General features: G+C 36.7%; 1 protein-coding gene across 3 annotated transcripts in view; it reads right to left on the bottom strand.

Moving 5' to 3' along the window:
* Window positions 1–209: 209 nt before the first annotated feature.
* P4HA2 (prolyl 4-hydroxylase subunit alpha 2) overlaps window positions 210–19,686 on the bottom strand; it is a 49,972-nt gene continuing 30,495 nt past the window's right edge. For 2 of the 3 annotated variants that reach the window (XM_015818493.1, XM_015818496.1), the window contains exons 7-15: window positions 16,378–16,580; window positions 15,318–15,494; window positions 11,656–11,726; window positions 11,129–11,228; window positions 9,485–9,538; window positions 5,856–5,921; window positions 3,694–3,762; window positions 2,021–2,117; window positions 210–611 (exon numbers count right to left, since the gene is read on the bottom strand). In XM_015818493.1, coding sequence (XP_015673979.1) covers window positions 541–611; window positions 2,021–2,117; window positions 3,694–3,762; window positions 5,856–5,921; window positions 9,485–9,538; window positions 11,129–11,228; window positions 11,656–11,726; window positions 15,318–15,494; window positions 16,378–16,580 — 908 coding nt within the window. In that variant the 3' untranslated portion in view covers window positions 210–540. Of the gene's footprint in view, window positions 612–2,020; window positions 2,118–3,693; window positions 3,763–5,855; window positions 5,922–5,987; window positions 6,048–9,484; window positions 9,539–11,128; window positions 11,229–11,655; window positions 11,727–15,317; window positions 15,495–16,377; window positions 16,581–19,686 lie in introns of all 3 variants that reach the window. The other variant, XM_015818494.1, reaches the window with a different exon arrangement.

Genomic DNA, 19,686 nt, shown 5'->3' on the forward strand with positions numbered 1-19,686 from the left:
TGCACATTCATCAGAAGCCACGATTTTCAAGTTGTTCCCCTAAATGAGATTTCTTCTTCCCAGTTCTGTAGCAAATGATATCTGTAACTATTATGATGCCCGCGTCACCTTGGCTTCCTCTTCCCCACTTATAGCTAATGACCTGGCAATGATCAAATGGAAAAATCCCAACCGCTGCACCAGATTAAATACACACAATACACGTGGCCTCTTTTTAAAAAGTTTAATGGATGTTGTACTTCCTAGAAAATACAGTAACATTTTCAAAATATACATTCTGGAAAAAAAAATGTTCCATGGCCAATCTGTAACATATCACATTGCTGGAGGTTGCAGAAACTGAAGGGAGAAGGAGAATGACAGTAACCATATATAAGTACATAGCACCAACTGTCCAAAGAGCTGTCTTCTTTTCTTGTGAGATGTTGCCTTTCTTCAATAAATAATGCTGTCATTTTCATAGTAGAAGTCATTTCTTAGAAATGAACTGAACAATGTGGAAAGCTGACAGCAGAGAAGGAAAATATGGTTGGGCTGGTTTCAGTCCACTTCTGTTGTACCACATGGTCTTAAAAATTCATTTCCTCTCTCATGAAACCATTTGTTTGATACTGTTAAAAAAAACAGGATTGTTACATTTATTCATTTATATAAAAAAAATATTTGCTTTCTTTCATACTAAGCATCTTCAGCCATTGTATGACTCTAAAATACTTTAAATACTTTAAATTATATAACATGATAAATGTAATCCATATAACAATAAAAATGTGACCAGCAGTTATGGAAAAGTATCAACACAAATAAGATTAATAAAAGCAGCAAACCTAACTGCGATTTTCCTGCATCACATTTTAGAGAATAGTTTTATTTGATGACATAGAGACATATAACTCACACGTAACATTGACGATAGTACTCCAGTCTGTTCTAAATCTAGTTTTTGTATGTAGATTCAGATAAATGGACATCTAACCGTTGGCCATTATACTCATATGATGTACTTGTGGGTGGGACTCCTTGGAAGGTAGCTTGATGTACCGATCTACCCCTTCATGTGGAATCCTTGAGTAGTTGTGCACAAGTGATTTGTAGCTAAGAGCTTTATTTGACCTTATTTTGTCCATTTTCTTCACCTCCCAAGATGCAGAAGGAAAAATATTTCTTTTAGTCCCACTCAGTTAATCAATTGTAAGAAAGGTTTCTAAATGGGCTATGTGGCTACACAACAGCTTTCCCCAACTTGGATACCTACAGATGTGTGAATTTCCAGAATTCTCAGCAATTGCACTTCTGGAGAACACTCAGCTTGAGGAAAACTCCCCTAGAGCTGATGCAAATGAGAGTGTTTAATATCTAATACTACATTACATAAGCAGAAAGGTAGATGGATCATGAAACTCCTATAAAAGTTGAGTTTTAGAATCACCCTTAGTTCACTCTGGCATTATTACATGCAAGCCTTCCTGACATCCCTCTCCTCTAGCCATCATTGCTCCATGATGATTACTCCCTGATAGGCACTTTATGGCCCTACAGCACGCATATAGGTTTTCTTATGGCCAGTGGCTGCACTGAACACAAAATGCCCACTCAGAGCCAATGCCATCTGAGGAACTTCAATAGGCCTCAATAGATGAGAACTAACAGGAGCGCTCATACAGGGAGTATTCCATGTTAAATGCTACCTGAATGATGCTAAAAACAACGACATGGAACTCTGAATGTTCAAATGTTCTGCTGTTTAAAATTTCATTGAAATGCTACGTTCTCCCTAATTAGCACTTGCATCTTGTCATTATTATAGAAGATAGCGTTTTCTATTTTTCTTATCCTGTAAGTGAACGTTAAAGTTATAGACATAAGCTAACAGCAAAGGAATCTTAATGTGGGAGCACATTATCCAAGAATGTGTCATAGCAAGACAAAACATCCTACACCAAAAACAACCCAGTGTCCCTTAACTGTTTGACAAACCTTAAGTCTTGCTTCTCAAAACAAAGATGTTGCTTTTACTTACCCCATTTACAGCCTACTAACACTGGGCATGCTGCATGTCTCGTTCGGTAATCACCTTCTCCACTTCGAAAGAGGTTATACCAGAAAACCGCAGTCCCCTGAAAACAACAACCAACCTTACTCATTTAAATAATTTCAGTGTTGTGTGCATTTTTATCTAACTTAAAACTGCTATAAGAATAGGGAGTCCATAGGACATTCATTCCTAGTTGTCTTAAAATGTGGGAATATATCTACAATATTTCCCATTTCCACTTTTAATGAAAGTGCAGCGGCAATGTCTTTGAATATAGGAGGAAAGTGAAAAAAGGAAATGTGTGCTTTCAATACAGCCTTAATTCCTGGTGACTGCCTGGAGAAGTCTCTGCAGTTGTCCTGGCAGCATTTTCAGAAGTGGTTTGCCATTATATCCCTCCTAGGGCTGAGGGAATGACTCAGCTAAAACCATCTAAACAAGGTCTAAGGGAGAAACTAGAACTAACGTGGTACTAACCCATGCTCTCTAGAAATGAAGAAATACATAACTAGTTGTGACAGGAATACTATTTGGCATGAACATACAGATCTTGCAGGTTCTTATAATAATTAGAATCAAGATTATAGCTGATTTGTTAATACATTTTTTAAAGCTGCAAAGATATAGGGATCATGCAAATCATTGCCCATGTATTAAATCTATTTACAAATTAATAACCAAATTATTGATTATTCTAAATTATTTTAGCAGCAGGGTTAAGACAAAAAGCTCTCCATTCCAGAAATTATGCTGAACATGGTGCTGACAATTGCAGAATTAAAAACAAGCTTTCTTTGGAGAAAAATTAATTAAGGCCCTTTAAACCAACACAATACTCATATTCATATGAAATGGAACTTGGGAAACAATACTGCTCTTTACTGGTTGAAAAGAAAGGCGTGTATAGCAAACACAAGTATCTCTTGGATGCAAGTCGCATTGATTTCAGTGTGACCCAAAAGGATCCCCTTAAATTTTTAAGGAAAATTATGCCAAATTGGCTGGAGTCACTTATTGGGCCAAGCTGTGGAATATTATGAAAGACCCATCACAATTATTAATTAATTTGATTCATAAATTTCTAATCTGCTTGAGGACTGGGATAGGGCAGGGGATAGAGCTGGCATATAGCAAAGAGAAGAAATCCTGTTTTGTTATTGGAAAGTAAAATTACATGGAGCCCTTTAATTAATTAAATGCCTATAAAGCTCCTTAAATACACATTGTAAAACTCTTTCCAGCAAAGACAGATTTAAAATTCTGTTCAATATAGAGCAGGGGTGTCAAACTGCCAGCCCGCAGGCCAGATGTGTCATGCCAAAACCGCACCCACCCCATCTCCGGCAATGGGGAAAAAGTCACGATATGTTGCGACACATTACGTGATGTTACGAGTTTGCCACCCCTGATATAGAGGAAGGCTATCTGAGTAAGAAGCAGCCTACAATTTAATGAGTGGTGCTGTCCCATTGGAATGTTCTCATCTATGGATAGCAACCACAAATATCTCATTGCAATAATCTTGTCATCCTGAATGATTAACTGAGTAGAAATTCTATAGCTCAATAGAATTTAAAGAAATAAAGTTAAAAACCCGAAGTAAATTATCTCCCTTTGCTAGAGGGAAAGCATTTGTTACAGACAAGCACAACTGTTACCTTTTTGGGCCAAATCGCAGCTCCAAAATCTGGGAAAACTGTTGCACCTCCTGCTTCAACATCACTCATCTGAGAAAGGAAAATAAGACACCCATAAGATCTTCCACTGAGTCCAGCTCAGCCCTTTTCTTACCTAGCAAAAGTTTGCATCCTTTTGCAGGATGAAAACCACATTCTAAGTAGCTGGGCCAGGATAAAAACCTAAATTTGTTTTAATTTACATCAAAATGTGAATTGAATTAAGTACATATAATATGAGTACTGCATTCCTCATACATTTCATAATAAATTTCCCCTTATGACACATTAGAAATTTATGATTCTGCAGCAACCTCTGGAGAGGTTCTGGGAGCCACATTCAAAGTTTTGAAGGAGCATCCATGACACCTTTTAACAGGAAGAGAGAAAGAAAGCCCGTGGACACAGATTTTTAGGAATAAAAAAATCTGACAGAAACATAAGCATTAAAAATAGTTATTTTTTAAAATATAAGAGGGAAATAAACTTTTATTTGGTATAAAAACAATTACTGTGTTTGATCACAATTGGGACTAATAGGACAAACCCATCTGTCCTTAATATGTGGCTTGAAGCCTGCAGCCTAAGTCTCTTCCAGATTTTAGAAGGGTTACGTTACTAATCGGAGAGTAAAGACCACAGTCTTCTGGCCAATGTATTTGCTTAGTAAATTGAAAAATTGCCTAATATGTAATATGTACTATGCAACATTGAACATATACTAGTAAGAAGAAGACTATTGAGCGATTAATAACATATTGATTATGATAATATAGAAATTAATTATTACTCATTGTTTCTTAAATACATGAACCCAGACAACATGCTGTTTGCTTAATATTAAGAATGTTATTTAAAAAAAACCCAACCCTAACCCTATAAAAATAATAATAATAATATATATATATATAAAGAAAAATTGCCTTAGCTCTAATACTGCTTAATTCTGTGCATCTCTGAGCAATCTCTTTATCAGTTTGAAGCACTGCAATGAAACTAACACAGCTTTATTTTGGTTTAGCCACAGATGCCACAGAACACAAGCACTTCAATCATACGTAGTGTCTTTACTTTAACTAAGAGAAAGAGCTTTCATGTCATGGTTCTGATTCTAAACTGTGTTGTTTTTCATGCAAGAGAGTAGCAAGGCCATGAACTTCCTGCTCTACCTATCGTTCTACATAATGTAGTCAACTCTGTTTCTAGTACTAGTATTAATGTCAATGTGATACAGGCAGCTGAAGCGGAAACAGGGGCAATCAAATCCCATCTATAACTTGGATATTGTTCAACTGATGGAACATATATTTGGATCCAAACTACGACGTTTTAATTTAGGAACAATGAGGCACCTCTACAGAGATGCAATCATTATACAGGACAGGAAATTTTTGCAAATTTTAGGAAAAAATTGAAACCCTGACATGGTAACTGAAAGTGAAATATCCCAATTCTTTCTGGTTTCATGCTACTTTGGAGATTCTACTGAATTGCCTTATCATGGTTATCTTTAAGCCCACGTATCTTCTAGTTAAAATGGCAAAATATGACTAGAGCTGGATGTTGGCAACAGCAAGCAAAAAGACATCAGCAATTCTTTCTCTATATCAATGTTTTTAGAAAGCTAAGCCTGAATGAATGCCCAGTAGGTTTAATGAATACTCCATAATTGCATGTTAGAAGTGATATTCTAATGAACTAGTAACAGTAATAGTAACTGCACTGCAGGCACATATTTGGAATAAAGTAATGCCTTTGATTAGTCATTTTCCAAGAAATTTCCTAAAAAACTGAGATCCTGACTGAAAGAGCTGCAATATTTAACACTGATGTCATGGCAAGTAAAATGAGAGCAGATTCTGTGGCTGCACAAATAATAATGATTGAATGCGTTCCCAAATCACTTCTCATAAAAAGCTCCACTGTTAAAAATGTATTTTAGTCACTAATTTCCTTTGCACAATTAGGCTAAACTTCATAGAATACGTGAAGCAAGAAGGTGGAAAACTAAATCTCCGCAGATACTATGATTTCATGTAACACTGAGTCAACAATCTCTAAAAAATATGCAATTAATTCCATTTAAGATGATAGCATGAAAAAAACAAATTTTACTCTACTTATCTAAGACTGCTCATACTTACATAGTTCAAAAAAGTGGCCAAACGGTTCCCAGTCCCTAAATGCTTGAAAACATCAGGTTCCTCTTTCTACAAAATTAAATAAAAGTAAACTGCAAACTTCAAGCACGGGGACAAGAATACAAAGGTACTTACATAGTTAAGAAATGTTGCTAGCCTATTTCCTTCCGTTCTGAGTGTGATGTCAAAGGGTCGCTGAAACAAACAACAACTTTAACCCAACTTCCAAATTGATTGCATGTTTGTTGCTTTGGAAACAGGACATGGAGATTGTCTAAAAATCTTAATGGAAGCAAGGCCCACCCAATTGTTCCAGGGACTTTTTCTCAGGTGTGTATGAACAGAGGTGCAGGTTTAAGTCAAAGTCTCAGATGCAATAGCATATTAACTCAACATATTCAAAAAAACATGTCTGCAAAGCTAACAGTAGTCCACACTCTGTGCTAAACTATAATTTATTTAACCATGGCTTTCTGAATAAGTCACAGCTGAGATTATATGCTATTGCGAAATTGTATGTCAAAATTACAAATCACCATGGGTGGCTTCACACAACATCACAACATGCTTAGCCAAAAATAAACAAAACACATTTTGGTTTAGCACATTGAGATCTCTATGAAGCATTCCCATGACAAGAGTAGTAATACATCAGATATGCTGGTAGCTTCCTTTTTCTGCTATTGGATTAGTATATTTGGTTAACCTGTGGCTGAATGGTCACTCCTTGCACTATAAAAAGTGAAAGAGCATTTTTCAGCTAATAGAAATCAAAAGTGCCAGTTCCCCTTCGTGATCAGCAGGCAAGAACAGAAAAAGTCCGATAGGAACATGCTGTGTTACTAAATCCCAACTAGCCACAGAGCAACTCTCCTTATCTTTATATTTGGAAAATGAGCAATGAACATTTTTCTATTAAAAGCAAGGTTCTTTCAGGCCTCTATTGATATTATGCTATGATGGATGACAAAAGCAGTAATGCTTTCAGCTGAGCAAATGCTGTTTTTGTGGAACTACAATGAGGAATTGTTCCTGGAAAATACATTTAGCATCAATATTATGGCACATAAATGCCACAGGAAACCCCAAACTTTCTGATCTGGTTATCACACCTGAAACTTTAAGACCATGTCACAGTAGTATGGTGGAGGGGAGCTAATAGGATTAAAAAAACAACCATTTTAATTTATAAATATAATAACATGTTAAAAACAGTATAACAGCTCTTAAATCCATGAAAACTAGTCTTCAGAATGATTTATGATTAGTACCAAAACAATTTTTTACAAGTGTAGGAGAATCTATAAACAAATAAGCAAATTATGAATGCCTGTGAATGACAGGTTGGTGTGTAATAAATCTGCCCAATCCACGGTTTAATTGTGACTGAGAGAGCAACCTGGCATGCATAACCTAAGTGGGGCTGCAGGAGGGGGTTCTTCCATCTGGGTTTCAGGTTGGGCCCCAGCCACAATCTCAAGGAAGAGAATGTGGGGTAGCTCCTGATGTTTGTCATTATTTAACCTGGTTTTCTTTTCTGGATTTTGTTAGCAGAGTATTTTAGTCTGGACTGCCTGTTGATTTAATGTTTCTCGCTATTTTTATGTTTTTTAGTTTTGTATGCTGCCCAGAGTTGACTGGGATGGGATAGCTAATAAATTTCAATCAAACAATCAATCAATAAACAGTTATACAACTGCTTTCTATAAAGCAACAGCAAATGGATTCAAGTTATAACCTGTGCTATATACAGAGCCTGGAGGACCAGTCCAAATCCCTAAGAAATCCAGCTGCTAACTTTCCTCAAACTTGGCTGCTGACAACTAAATTCCAAGCATTACATATCATCCAAGAATGAATATCTTGTTGATTGTTTCGTTGCCTCCCTTACACAGATCAGTTTTAACGAAGAAGCTTTAAGTATCCACTGATTTGTAATAACATTTGTTCTGACAGAGAGGCAATCAGATAATAGCTTGTTCTATCATGTAGCAAGACATGATCCCACACCCCTACTATTCACAAAGGGAAGGAAGGGAAGAAAAACAAAGTCAACAAATAGTGCTACTCTAAAAAGTTAAAACTATTGTGAGACTATTTTTTTAATCGAGTTGTTTCCATAATAATAGTTTATGGAATGCTACAAATATAATCTTGACTTTAGCAAAGCATTTCACCAAAATATTTAAAGATATGGTGAATGATAAACTAATTAAATATGTCTATTAAGCAGATAATATCAATGGCTTGAAAATCATACTCAGTATTTGTCAACAATTTATCATAAATTGGAAAGACATATCAAGGAAGGTGCCATAAAATCAGTCAGTTGGTAACTCACTTCAGTTCTAGAACCTACACACACACACACCTCTTTGGATATTCAAAGACGGGCATAGTTTGTTCCAGGGAATGCTAAATTGTAGTAATTGTTGACCATGTAAAAATTGGAACCACCTCAACAATCTACAAACTGTTACAGAACCATTGAGAAATAACATGACTATGATTTAAAAGATGCTCTAACTCTCAGTTGGAATCTGAACAATATATTAGATGGACAGACGGCTACTCTTAATTGACTTCTAGAGAAAACTGAAATAGAAATGTGATCTATTTTAACAAATGTTCCCAATCTCCATTTGACTTTATTGGCTAATACGTTGATGGCTGAAAATATACCATTGGAATAAAAGCCGTGCTGTTGTTTCTTGATAATATTCTCCAGATTATGAGGGAGACTTTCATGAAAGGTGGGCCTGTAAATACCATCTTTTTTTCAAAATGCATGAACCTTAAGGTTCTCTTCCTAAGCATCAGACACAATATAGGCTGCCTACTAATCACATTCCTTAATACATCAATATCATTTAAAAATTGCTATGGTCATTTTATGTTCCTGCAAGTTTGGGAAAACTAGAAAAATTGCCCGCCATTAGATAGATAATGTACATTTGCCAGGAGAGAGGTCCTTAATTTTTTTTGGGAGGGGGGAGTTCTTTGACATTACACCCAATCTTGGACTAATCACTTACCATTTATAATTGAAAGTATTTTATGAGAGAAAATCCTAATTTTTCTAATTGAGAGAAAGTAATTTAGAAAAAAATATAGAAGTACACATAGTGCTCTCCTTAAGATTGTTTCTTCCAAATATAAATGCTTAAATATAATCCATACCTAGCAAACATCATCATTTCACACTTTGTAAGAAAAAAAATGTCTCCATGAATATACTAGTACTTATTCATAGTCATCCAGTGAACCAAACACAAGATGATATGGATTCCCTAAAACCTTTTCCTTTACTAAAACCAGCAGCTTTAGAGGGTGATTGAATAAATCAGTTAATCCCACATCCAATGTCCTATTTCAATGTATTTTTTTTTCTTGCTAACACTTTTCTGTGAAATGATATCAGAACTATTTAAATCAGTTAGTAAGGGATAAATACAGTTTCTTTAACTCAGTGCTCTAACCATGAGCCAAATAAGTCTCACCCTGTCCTTGTTTGTACATGAAAAAAAATCTGTTGAACTAACCAGGAGTTTCCATCACCTTCAGTTTAGCCCTTAAGATATCAGATATACTTAACAGTAACTGGGAAAAGTAGATACAATCTGAAATCTTACCCTTGAGAAGTCAAAATGAGGTTCATATTGTCCTCCCATGCCATAATTAGCAACCTAAAATGTACAAAAGGATAATATATTGGTAAAATTAAAGCAAAATCTTCTAAGCAAAACAAAACATGGTAATCTTTCAAAATGCATTTTGCTTTTAAACATCAATGTAATGTTGCATGCTGGATGTTTGTCCGTTACAGTGCATGTTTCTTGAATTGGTGCGATGTGGGCAACAGTAGGGTGATTTGCAAGGAGGTTTATAGCTTAGAGATCTTATCTTGCTAAAATAGTGTGAACGGGAACATGATTGACTTGATTTCATCACATACTAGTCAAATTTCCTGAAACTGTTCTTATCCATAGCAAGGAATTCTCCATGTGGTATATGTATATATGTGGGTATGCCTGTATGCAGAGTATAATATTAATATGTTTGGTGCTTTAATTACCACACAGAGGATTGGTTTTATCAATTTATAATTCAGCATAGGATAAACTGAGGAAAAGAAAATAGTTTTGAGAAGGCAGTGAATTGTCCACAGGGAATGAGACACAAGATAGAAGAAGTAACAAAGTTCTCTCTAGAGAAACTGTCTTTTTTATTCTTGAATTGTTTCATGTTTATTCTTAAGCTATGTTAAAAATAACAATTGGAGGAGAGCTGATCGCCATCTTTTTCCCAGTAGAAGTTCTAGTTGTGCAGAAGTCTAAAATCTCAGCTCTTTGTCAAGATCTGTCAGTCAAAAACTGCATTAATTCTTAATGTAAATCCCTTAAGACTAGGTCTTGGCCTGGAAACCAGGAGACTGTGACATCTAGGCCTCTTTCAGGCAGGAAAACCAGCTGCTGGCCTTTGGGCTAATCATACTTAGTTCAGCCACTTCACAGGGTTGTTGTGGTGGTGAAAATAGGAGACAGGAATTTTAGGTATGGTCACCATGTTAAAAAAAAGGTGGAATAAAAATCCAACAATAATAATATTAATATGTAACTGCAACTGCAACAGGTACAAAACCACAACTGGCACAAGTGGCGCAACAGGGTGCATTGAGGGCGAAGCTTGTGAAACTGGTGAGCAAGTGGGTGAGTGAGTGGGCAAAACTCAATGGCAGTAGGCCAGCGCAGAGAGGTAGCAGACACAACCAACAAGACCAGGGCAACAAGACTCTCACCAAGGGTGGCAATAATATACTGAAATGATGCATTATGGCATCCTAGGTTCCTGGGAAGAACTAAATGAGAATGAAGGTCAACGCCAGTTAAGGAATTGACAGCTGTGATTTCACCGTCATGTATAATAAATACTGATGGGAACCTATTGGATTTGAAAGTGTAGACTTTTTTTTCTGTTCTAATTTTAAAAAATAAGATACTGGATTTAAAAATGGGGCAATTATGGATAGGTATGCTGCACATATGGTTGAAGCTTCCTGTTAAATGTTATTGGCAGCCATTACTATTTGTAGAATTTTGAATTCTAAAAATCTCAATCAAAATTTGAAGACGATCTCTCTCTTTTTGGAGGAGGGGGGCTGCTTTTTGTTTCATAATTTTCAGAGCATTACATGTTCACCACCACATTCCACAGAGTTCTACTTCAAGACAGAAGGCAGGGCCTTGCATAAAGGAGGGAACCGGTAATATACTTACCTGCAACAATTCAGCCGTTTTGGTAGTTAATCCTGTAATTTGTTCCATTCGATGATTTACTCTGGCAACAACCAGATCGTCCTCTTCTTCCAGCCAGGAACTGGCAGAAAAGAAAAAAAAAAGATTGTGAACAGGAATTTACAAGCTTCAGCTCATGAAATTTAAAAGGCACACTGATTCACCTACTTTAATATCTTCACTCAGATGGATCAAGATTTATAGCACTTCTTCAAAAACCAATGTTTAGTTTTTAATCATTAAACAATAGTTCACATAATAACATACTGAAATTGTAAGTTTTATATTTTTGTAAAATAACAACAACAATAATAAATAAAATCTATACCATAGAATAAAATAGTTAAGAATAGCAAAAATACTAGACACTACAACATTTCTTCATTCTATAGAGTTTTAATTATTGGTCAAGTTTTGAATGACGTGCATATCAAGGTTTTGATTTATTATCAATACATTTTAAAATTATTCATAAAAAAGAGAATGAAATTCATTCTTACGCAATTTACCTTTTAGAAACCCGGTAGTTGGCTACTGTTAGTACACCTGTTTTCGGGTCCCGGACTGTAGCTCTTGCCAACTGTATAAAGAGATATGCAAAATTTACTGGTATCAAAAATAGCATCAAAAACTCAGCTTGCATTTTTATTCCCAGGCATTCTATGCTTACATGCCAAAAGATTCTTGTAAGTATTTTGTGCAGTATTGCAGCTGAAGTTTATTCTACATTCTGAAAAGCGAGGTATTGCATGAGTGATAAACGAATTCATCACTTTAGATATTGTTTTGACTCTTCAGGGTTTAGAAGTGGGCAAAGATGTCTTTTCTTTGGCACACAGCTCAGGCTCATACCACAGGAGGTTTGGGGCAGGTGGAGGTGAGGTTATCGATTTTACTCACTCATACCAGTCTTCAGTTAATGACCACTTGTTCAGCAACCATTCAAAATTACTATGGCGCTGAACAAGGAGATTTACAACTGGTCCTTGTAGTTGTGGTCATCAGTGTCCCCACAGTCACATGATCGCCATTTTCCACTTTCCTGCTGGCTTCCCACAAGTTAAGTCAATGGGGAAGCCTGCAGGAGATCGCAAATAGTGACACTGCACTTAATGACCCTGCACAGAATCTGCTTAATGACAGCAACTGGAACTGAGGCAACTATCATCATAAGTTGGTGTGGTTTGACTGTGTCACTTAGGGATGCAGTTGGTGATCCCAATTAGCATTTTTTAGTGAGAATTATTTGTAATTCTGTAATGGGCTGATATATGCTATAGAATTCCCATCTGTCCTTCATACTAGAGTTAAGTACACTTAACCTTATATGGGTTGGTAATGACAATGAAAGTAATGCAAAAACCACTGCCCAAAGCTGGGAAGCAGGCCAGAATGTATGGAACTCAGAGGATTTTAGGAGCAGAGGGTAAAACCTAGTGCAAAAAGCTACTCTATATAAACAGCCAAAAACCTCACTTCTTGTGTCAGCACCGATAACGGTACCTAACCTGATACCGACACTTCTGCAGGAGAAAAACCAAGCTCAGACCATATCAAGCTGTATCAAACTTTGATGACTACATCTTTCATTAGTTGGTATGCAATCAAGGCAAACAAAGAACTCTTTATTTGTAAAGGGAAATGGTACTATATTAGGAGACAGGCTTGAATTTATCCTTAGCAAAATAAGCTTAATCTTTCTCCCCTTCCGTTGCAGTCCTGGGGTGCCCTCTTGGCATCTCCTTCCTCCCTAAGTGGTTTATTGCTGACAAATCTCTTCAAAGTTCAGATGCCAAGAAACTGGCACTATAGAAAAGCATCTCTGAGCACAAAAACGGATATGGATACGCTGGAAGTAAAGAACCCACCGAGAGCTTTCCGTTGCCTCAACTCCCTAGCATTTCTAATATATTCATACAACAGGCTGCGTCATAAAGAAGTGATTAATTTTTACTGAAGATCCTTGAGAAACAGCAGCATATGATGAGCAGGAAGTTAGAGTCATGAAGTCTAACATCTTTCCCCCTGAGGCTAGCCCAGAGACAGATTACTGAAGGAAATGGGAATAATTAGGAAACACTTTGCTAAGAGTTCAGTTTGGGTGAACCAATCAGGATCTGGCCCACATGACTGCAAGTATGCCTGTAATCATGGCAGTGTAACTGCACCTTAATTGTAACCCAAATATTTATTTAAAGCAATGCCACTTCACTAATATGTGCTCTATGTATTCTAATAGACAGCACTCATAATTATTCCCTTTCTTAGCATTTTTCTTCCCATGCTTAATTCATTTTTTCCATATTATTTCTTTGGTTTCTTTATATCCCTATTAATTATCTTGTCCTGACATGTAGCTTTTGGCACAAGGCAATGCCAGATTTCTGACTCATGCGCTATTCTATTGTAACAGGCTCTTGCTCCAAAAATCAGGATCAGAAACTCAATTTAAAATATTGCTTGAAGTGAAGTAATTTTGAATTTCTAATACATATGATAATGTGGCTGTATTTGTCATTTTGTCTTTTAAAAAGAAATTAAAATGAAATATCCTTATTGATTAGCAGCAAATTATCTCTCGTCTTTTTGAGTTTGGAATTGGAACAACAAAAATTAGTATTGCTAAAGCTAAGGTTAAAAAAGAATGAATTATTCATGTTAGTTACAATTTCATGTTTTGTTCCTTCTTGTTTTTGTTCAAATCCTGGGCATAAATTTGACCTTAATACCACCACCAAGAACTGATCTGAAAAATTCTTAGATCTGATAGGCAATTCAGGATTAAATATATGTTGTCTATGACAGTCATAAATTCTTATTTCAAACTTTTTAACATCACAATATGGAAGAATATCTTTTGATTGCTAATTAATTGCTATATTACAGCAACTTTAGCCTATCCTGGAACATAATGTGTATTTGAATCAATGATTAAAAATGAGTAGCAATTGATACTTCCGAATAAAACCATGCATCTGTATTTCGAAGGGAAATAGTTTATACAGTCAGTGCAATTAATACTGCTAAATTATTTGTTCCAATTTATCTGATTATTTTCATGTACAATACAATAAAACAGTTTCATTTAGGGACAGTCCAAGACTGTAATTAATAACGTATTAGATTTTATTTATCTATCAGATCAATATCTAAAGAATCTAGGCTTCAAATATAGACATTCATATATAGCTTTGTTCTTTTTAGACATCCCGCATTGAAATGAAATGATCATGCTTTTAGATCAGTCCAAAGCCTTCTGATGTCTAAGAACCAGAGAAGGTAACGATAAATCATCAGGAACATGCTTTCATTTGTCGAGATGAAAGTCATGGAAGAATATTAAATGAGGTGAACTAATTGATGAACATTAATTATGACTTCAGAAACATTTAAAATAAATCCATGTTCTTAAAAAATCCTTATTCAACTGCAACACCTTTTTACCTCATTCATTAATTAGTATAATTATTTTTATTACAACGTATGACCATTAGCTTACTCTAATTACTAATTGGAGGAAGTAAAGGAAATAATTACCAAGGTATAAGTAATTAGAAGCTTTCTACTATTATTCTTTTAAAGCACATCAAAAATCATACCTTGGTAGAAAAACCCAAGTTCCTAGGCTCAGTTCCTGCTATATTTTCTAAAATGGTTTTCAGTTAAGATAAAACACTTTGATCAGTATAACCGGGGTAAATCAGCTTTCTCCAGATGTGTTCATTACATTTTCCATCATTCCCAGCCAGCATGAGTAGAGACTGGGTAGGGATGCAGTAAAAAAACCATTGGGCAAGTGAGACACCATTTTTCTTCAATAACCACAATAAAACATACTTGGTTTAGAATTAAGAGCAAACCTTGGAAATATTAAAACCTTTCATTTCCTTGCTAATTTCTTAGGCAGCACAACTCCCTCGTCCAATATATCATTCCAGATAAATGACTGCATATAGTTTGAATAGTAGACAGAACTCTTGTTATAAAGAGGCTCAATGACTACAAATAACAAATGTGGTACAAAATTGTTCCAATATATTATAGCAACCATACCCTTGCAAGGAACTGGGTCTTGACATTTCCAATTCATCCAGTTTCACTTTTAATTAGCTTATATGAATTAATTGAAATGCTGATATAATTTCAGCTACTGAATAAAATGAACTCTTACTTTTGGCTTAGCCAACTCCTTAATCTTCTCTATTTCTTCATCAGATAGGACTTCATAATATCTGACAATACGTGGGCTGTCCCATTCATCTTCTTCTTTAAAAGGCGCTATAATTAAATGAGGATTTCTATTTCCATTGTGGTATCTGCAAAACAACCTCTTCTGTCTTCGAGGCGTCTAGGAATATAACCAGATAGATACAGTATTTTAGATTTGGAATTACTGGTCACCACAATAACAAAAAAGATGCTGAGAAAGAGTGCAGAGAAGAGCAACAAAAGATGACAAAGGGTCTGGAGACTTAAGTTCTAGGAAGAATGGCGAAAGAAACTCAGTAGGTTTAGCTTAACCAAAAGACTGAGTGGAGATAGAGACATAATAGCAGTCTTCCAATACTTGAAGTGCTCCCACAGGAAAGAGGGCATCAATTCAGAAGCAATGGGTGGAAGCTCATCAGAGGAAGATCCAATCTGGAATGGTGGAATTTTCTGACAATGAGAACTATTAAGCAGTGGAACAACTTAACTCCCAGAGTACTGGGTGTTCCATCACTGGAGTTTTGCAAGTTAAGATTGGACAGCCATTTGTCTGAGATGATTTGAGAATTCCTGGGGGGTTGGATTAGAAGACCTCCAAGGTCCTGACTGATTCTTGACATTTAGAACAATTAATTTCCTGACAGTGAGAACAATTTACCAGTGGAACAGCTTACCTTCAAAAGTGTGGGTGCTCTGATACCAAGCAGAATAATCTTGAAAGTTACAGATGAGCAACTGCACACAATTCAAAGGAAGAACCATTTATTATTCATCTGAAATGGCAACTGTTTTTAAAATTCTGAAATGGTATTTTTGTTCTCACTGTTTTGTAATGGAGGGCATAGTTTCTTGGTGTAAAAAATTAAAATTAAATTAAATTATCTTGCCTTGTGAAGATACCCATCGACTTTTTCTCTCTTTTGGCAAGTTAAAAGCAAGGATGAACTTACTTGTAAAATATAGTTTTAAACAGTAACAATATGAGAATTTAAGCTAGTAATCTTTGGCACATTTTTACTTACCAGTTTCACGCCTTCCCCTCTGCAAAGGGCCTCATAGGTCTCACGCTCTGGCAGGTAGTCCTGAGGCCTTTCATAAATGCCGTTGTAGGTTTTGGGCTCACTGGGGTTCACTGACAATTTATTGATTTGGTTGCTTTCTTTTTCGCTCTCCAGCAGCTTCTCAAAGTACTGCATGTTGCTGCCTGCTCTCTCATGACCTGGGTCTTTGGTTGGAAAGAATCATAAGACAATCAATACAAGACTTTGAAGTCTACAACAGGCCACCAGTTAAATTATACAGGTCAGAAGCCAGCCTCCCTCATTTCCAATTAGGCTCTCTGTGAATTAAAGATAGGATCTTTATTGGGCTTGAAATGTACAAAGGCAATAAATGAAGAGTGTAATGCATTGTCTCAAAAATGACATAAGACCATGTGCATCAACAAATGGCTTTTCTCTAGATTAAAAAGAGCACAATTACAGATTTATTTATTTTTTAAAAAAAGACAGCTTGTCCATTTTTTATTGAAACTGCCCAGCAGACTAGCCCAACCAAAAGAGCAAGCAACTTGGGGGTGAATAAGCAATGGGTTCATAGTGGAAAAGGCCTGAATATTTTAGGAAAAAAACCTGAATTGGGTCAGCAATTAAGAGGGAATAGTCTTACATCAACATTCAGCTCTTTCCTATACAATTCTAAATTTAATGCAGTATCATTTTAATAATAATAATTATTATTATTATACAGTTGGAAGGGACCTTGGAGGTCACCTAGTCCAACCCCCTGCTCAGGAAGGAAACTCTATACCATTTCGGACAAATGGCTGTCCAGTTTCTTCTTAAAAACTTCCAGTGTTGGAGCATTCACCGCTTCTGGAGGCAGGTTGTTCCACTGGTTAATTGTTCTAACTGTCAGGAAGTTTCTCCTTAGTTCTAGGTTGCTTCTCTCCTTGATTAGTTTCCACCCGTTGCTTCTTATCCTATCTTCAGGCGCTTAGGAAAATAGCTTGACTCCCTCTTCTTTGTGGCAGCCCCTGAGATATTGGAACACTGCTATCATGTCCGCCCTCGTCCTTCTCTTCATTAGACTAGACATACCCAATTCCAGCAACCGTTCCTTGTATGTTTTAGCCTCCAGTCCCCTAATCATCTTTGTTCTTCTCTGTACTCTTATTCTTATATAGATTAACACCAAACTTGAGAGATACATCCCAACCTGAGGTTCAGCTGTATAAATCAGCTCCTGATGACTTCGCAACCATGTCCATACTCTGTTACAGTATGGAAGGGTTTGATGTTGTTTTCTTTCAGAAAATATTCAGATTTTCTGGAGTTCTGACAGCTGCACACACCTACCCTTTGTGGCCACATAATTGCTTTTCAGACACTTGGCAGCTGGCTCATCTTTACAGCTTTCAGGCAGTTATGACTGTGATTTAAGTGTTATTGTCAGTTTCTGACCTTTTCAGCTGGTTTTCAGACAAAAAAAAATAAATCCATAGGAATACATGGATTCACTTTAGGATTACCACAAAAAAGTTGTAAAATTGAGTCTGGTCACTTGGTATCTTGACTTACAATTTGTCATGACTTATGACAGAAATTCTGGGTTTCATTACAGTTGTAACTCAAAGACTATCTATACAGTTCTGATAATCCCCGATTGTCTCCCTACCAAGTGTTAATCATACTCAACCCTTCTTGATTGATTGACTGATTGATCAACTGAATTTATCCATTGCCTATTTCACTTTATAAGTGACTTTGAGTGGCTCAATCATTTAGCTTTTTATCTCAGGCAAAGTTATTAAGATTAACACCAACAAAGTTTGAGTAGATGAATTACAGGAATTATTTTCATTGCTGGAAATCTAATATGTTTAGGGTATGTTTGTTACCATGTGCATCTCTGTGTGTGTGTATTGAAAGTTTTAAGTATGCAGAAATGTTGGAATAAAACTTCAAACACCAAAATAAAAAATACAAGCATATAGTAACTTGAATCCTTTGATTTTATTTCATATAAGAGTACACATGGGATATTGCTGTCAAACTTCCTAGTACAGTGGTGGCGAACCTATGGCACACATGCCAGAGGCAGCACTCAGAGCCCTCTCTATGGGCACACATGCCGTCGCCCCAGCCCTGTCTTCCCCCACGGCCTCCTCCTCACCAGCAGCACCCCCGGAGGAGAGTCACCCCCAGGCGTGGCCCGCATGGAGCAGTGCAGCCAAGCACATGTCAGCTGGGCAGCAGGGACAAGACTCCACCCTCGCACCCCATCACGTGCAGATGATGCTGCAGGGTGCAGGCGGTGGGTATGGCCACCATGGCACTGCAGGGCCGCCTGAGCGATCTGCTGTGGTGGGCCGTGGAGGTGGTGGGTGGTTCTACAGGTGGGCAGGGCAGGGGGCGGAGTGGGGGCAGAATGGGGGCGGGCTGGTTTTGGGGCACTTGGTCTCTAAAAAGTTCACCATCTCTGTCCTAGTAACAAAAAAAGGAATGAGGCAAGAAATTGGGGGGGGGGGAACAAGAGAATGATTTTGGCAAAAAGAAAATGGATAAACAAATTGATAGAAAAGAGAGCGCTGATCAGGTAGATTATATATTTAAAATATATTTGGAGGAATAAGAAGGAAAATTACCCATTAAAAATAAAACACTATTCAGGATTCCAGTGCAGATTTCAACACAGTCCTGACAGAGATAGATTGGATTGTTATTTTGCCTTAGATAAACTGCACTATAATCCAAGCAAAAACTGCACTGAGTAATACCAGATGTCCTCGGTTTCTGAAAGTTATTATCAATCACCTTTGTAGTTAAGACAGAGGAAAACAGAGCAAATAATCTCACTGAAGAAAAGTTAATGAGATGGTACAGCCTGCTGAGAATTTGGAAATCTGGATTAAAAGATCTAAAAGTCAGCATTAGTTTCATTTTGTCTCAGCAGAATTCAGGATAATTTAGCACTGTCTTCATTCAAAAGTACAGGAGAAGCAGCGAAGTGGGATCCTATGTTGGGGATTCTATCTCCAAACAGTGGTGATCACAGAACCCCCACTTTTATACTTTTGGGGCACTAATGGAAATACTTCATCTGAAGCCTTTCTAGGCAGGCCAGAGAGTTTTCACGGATCAGAAATTCCATAAGCCTGTGAGGAAAAAATGCATTACTCGGGATGTGCAGCTATTTGGATCAGAGGCAAAAAATGTGCTTTGCAGGAAATGGGGACATATCTGCTGTATTTGTGGGTGCCTCCTTAAAGAAGCATGGAGCCATGTGCTCCCAAGAAAACAAATGCTTGACTTAAAAATCCAATAAGGAGG

Source organism: Protobothrops mucrosquamatus, unplaced genomic scaffold (assembly GCF_001527695.2).
Source record: "Protobothrops mucrosquamatus isolate PMUCROS unplaced genomic scaffold, P.Mucros_1.0 scaffold753, whole genome shotgun sequence".
NCBI classification, from domain to species: Eukaryota; Metazoa; Chordata; class Lepidosauria; order Squamata; family Viperidae; genus Protobothrops; species Protobothrops mucrosquamatus.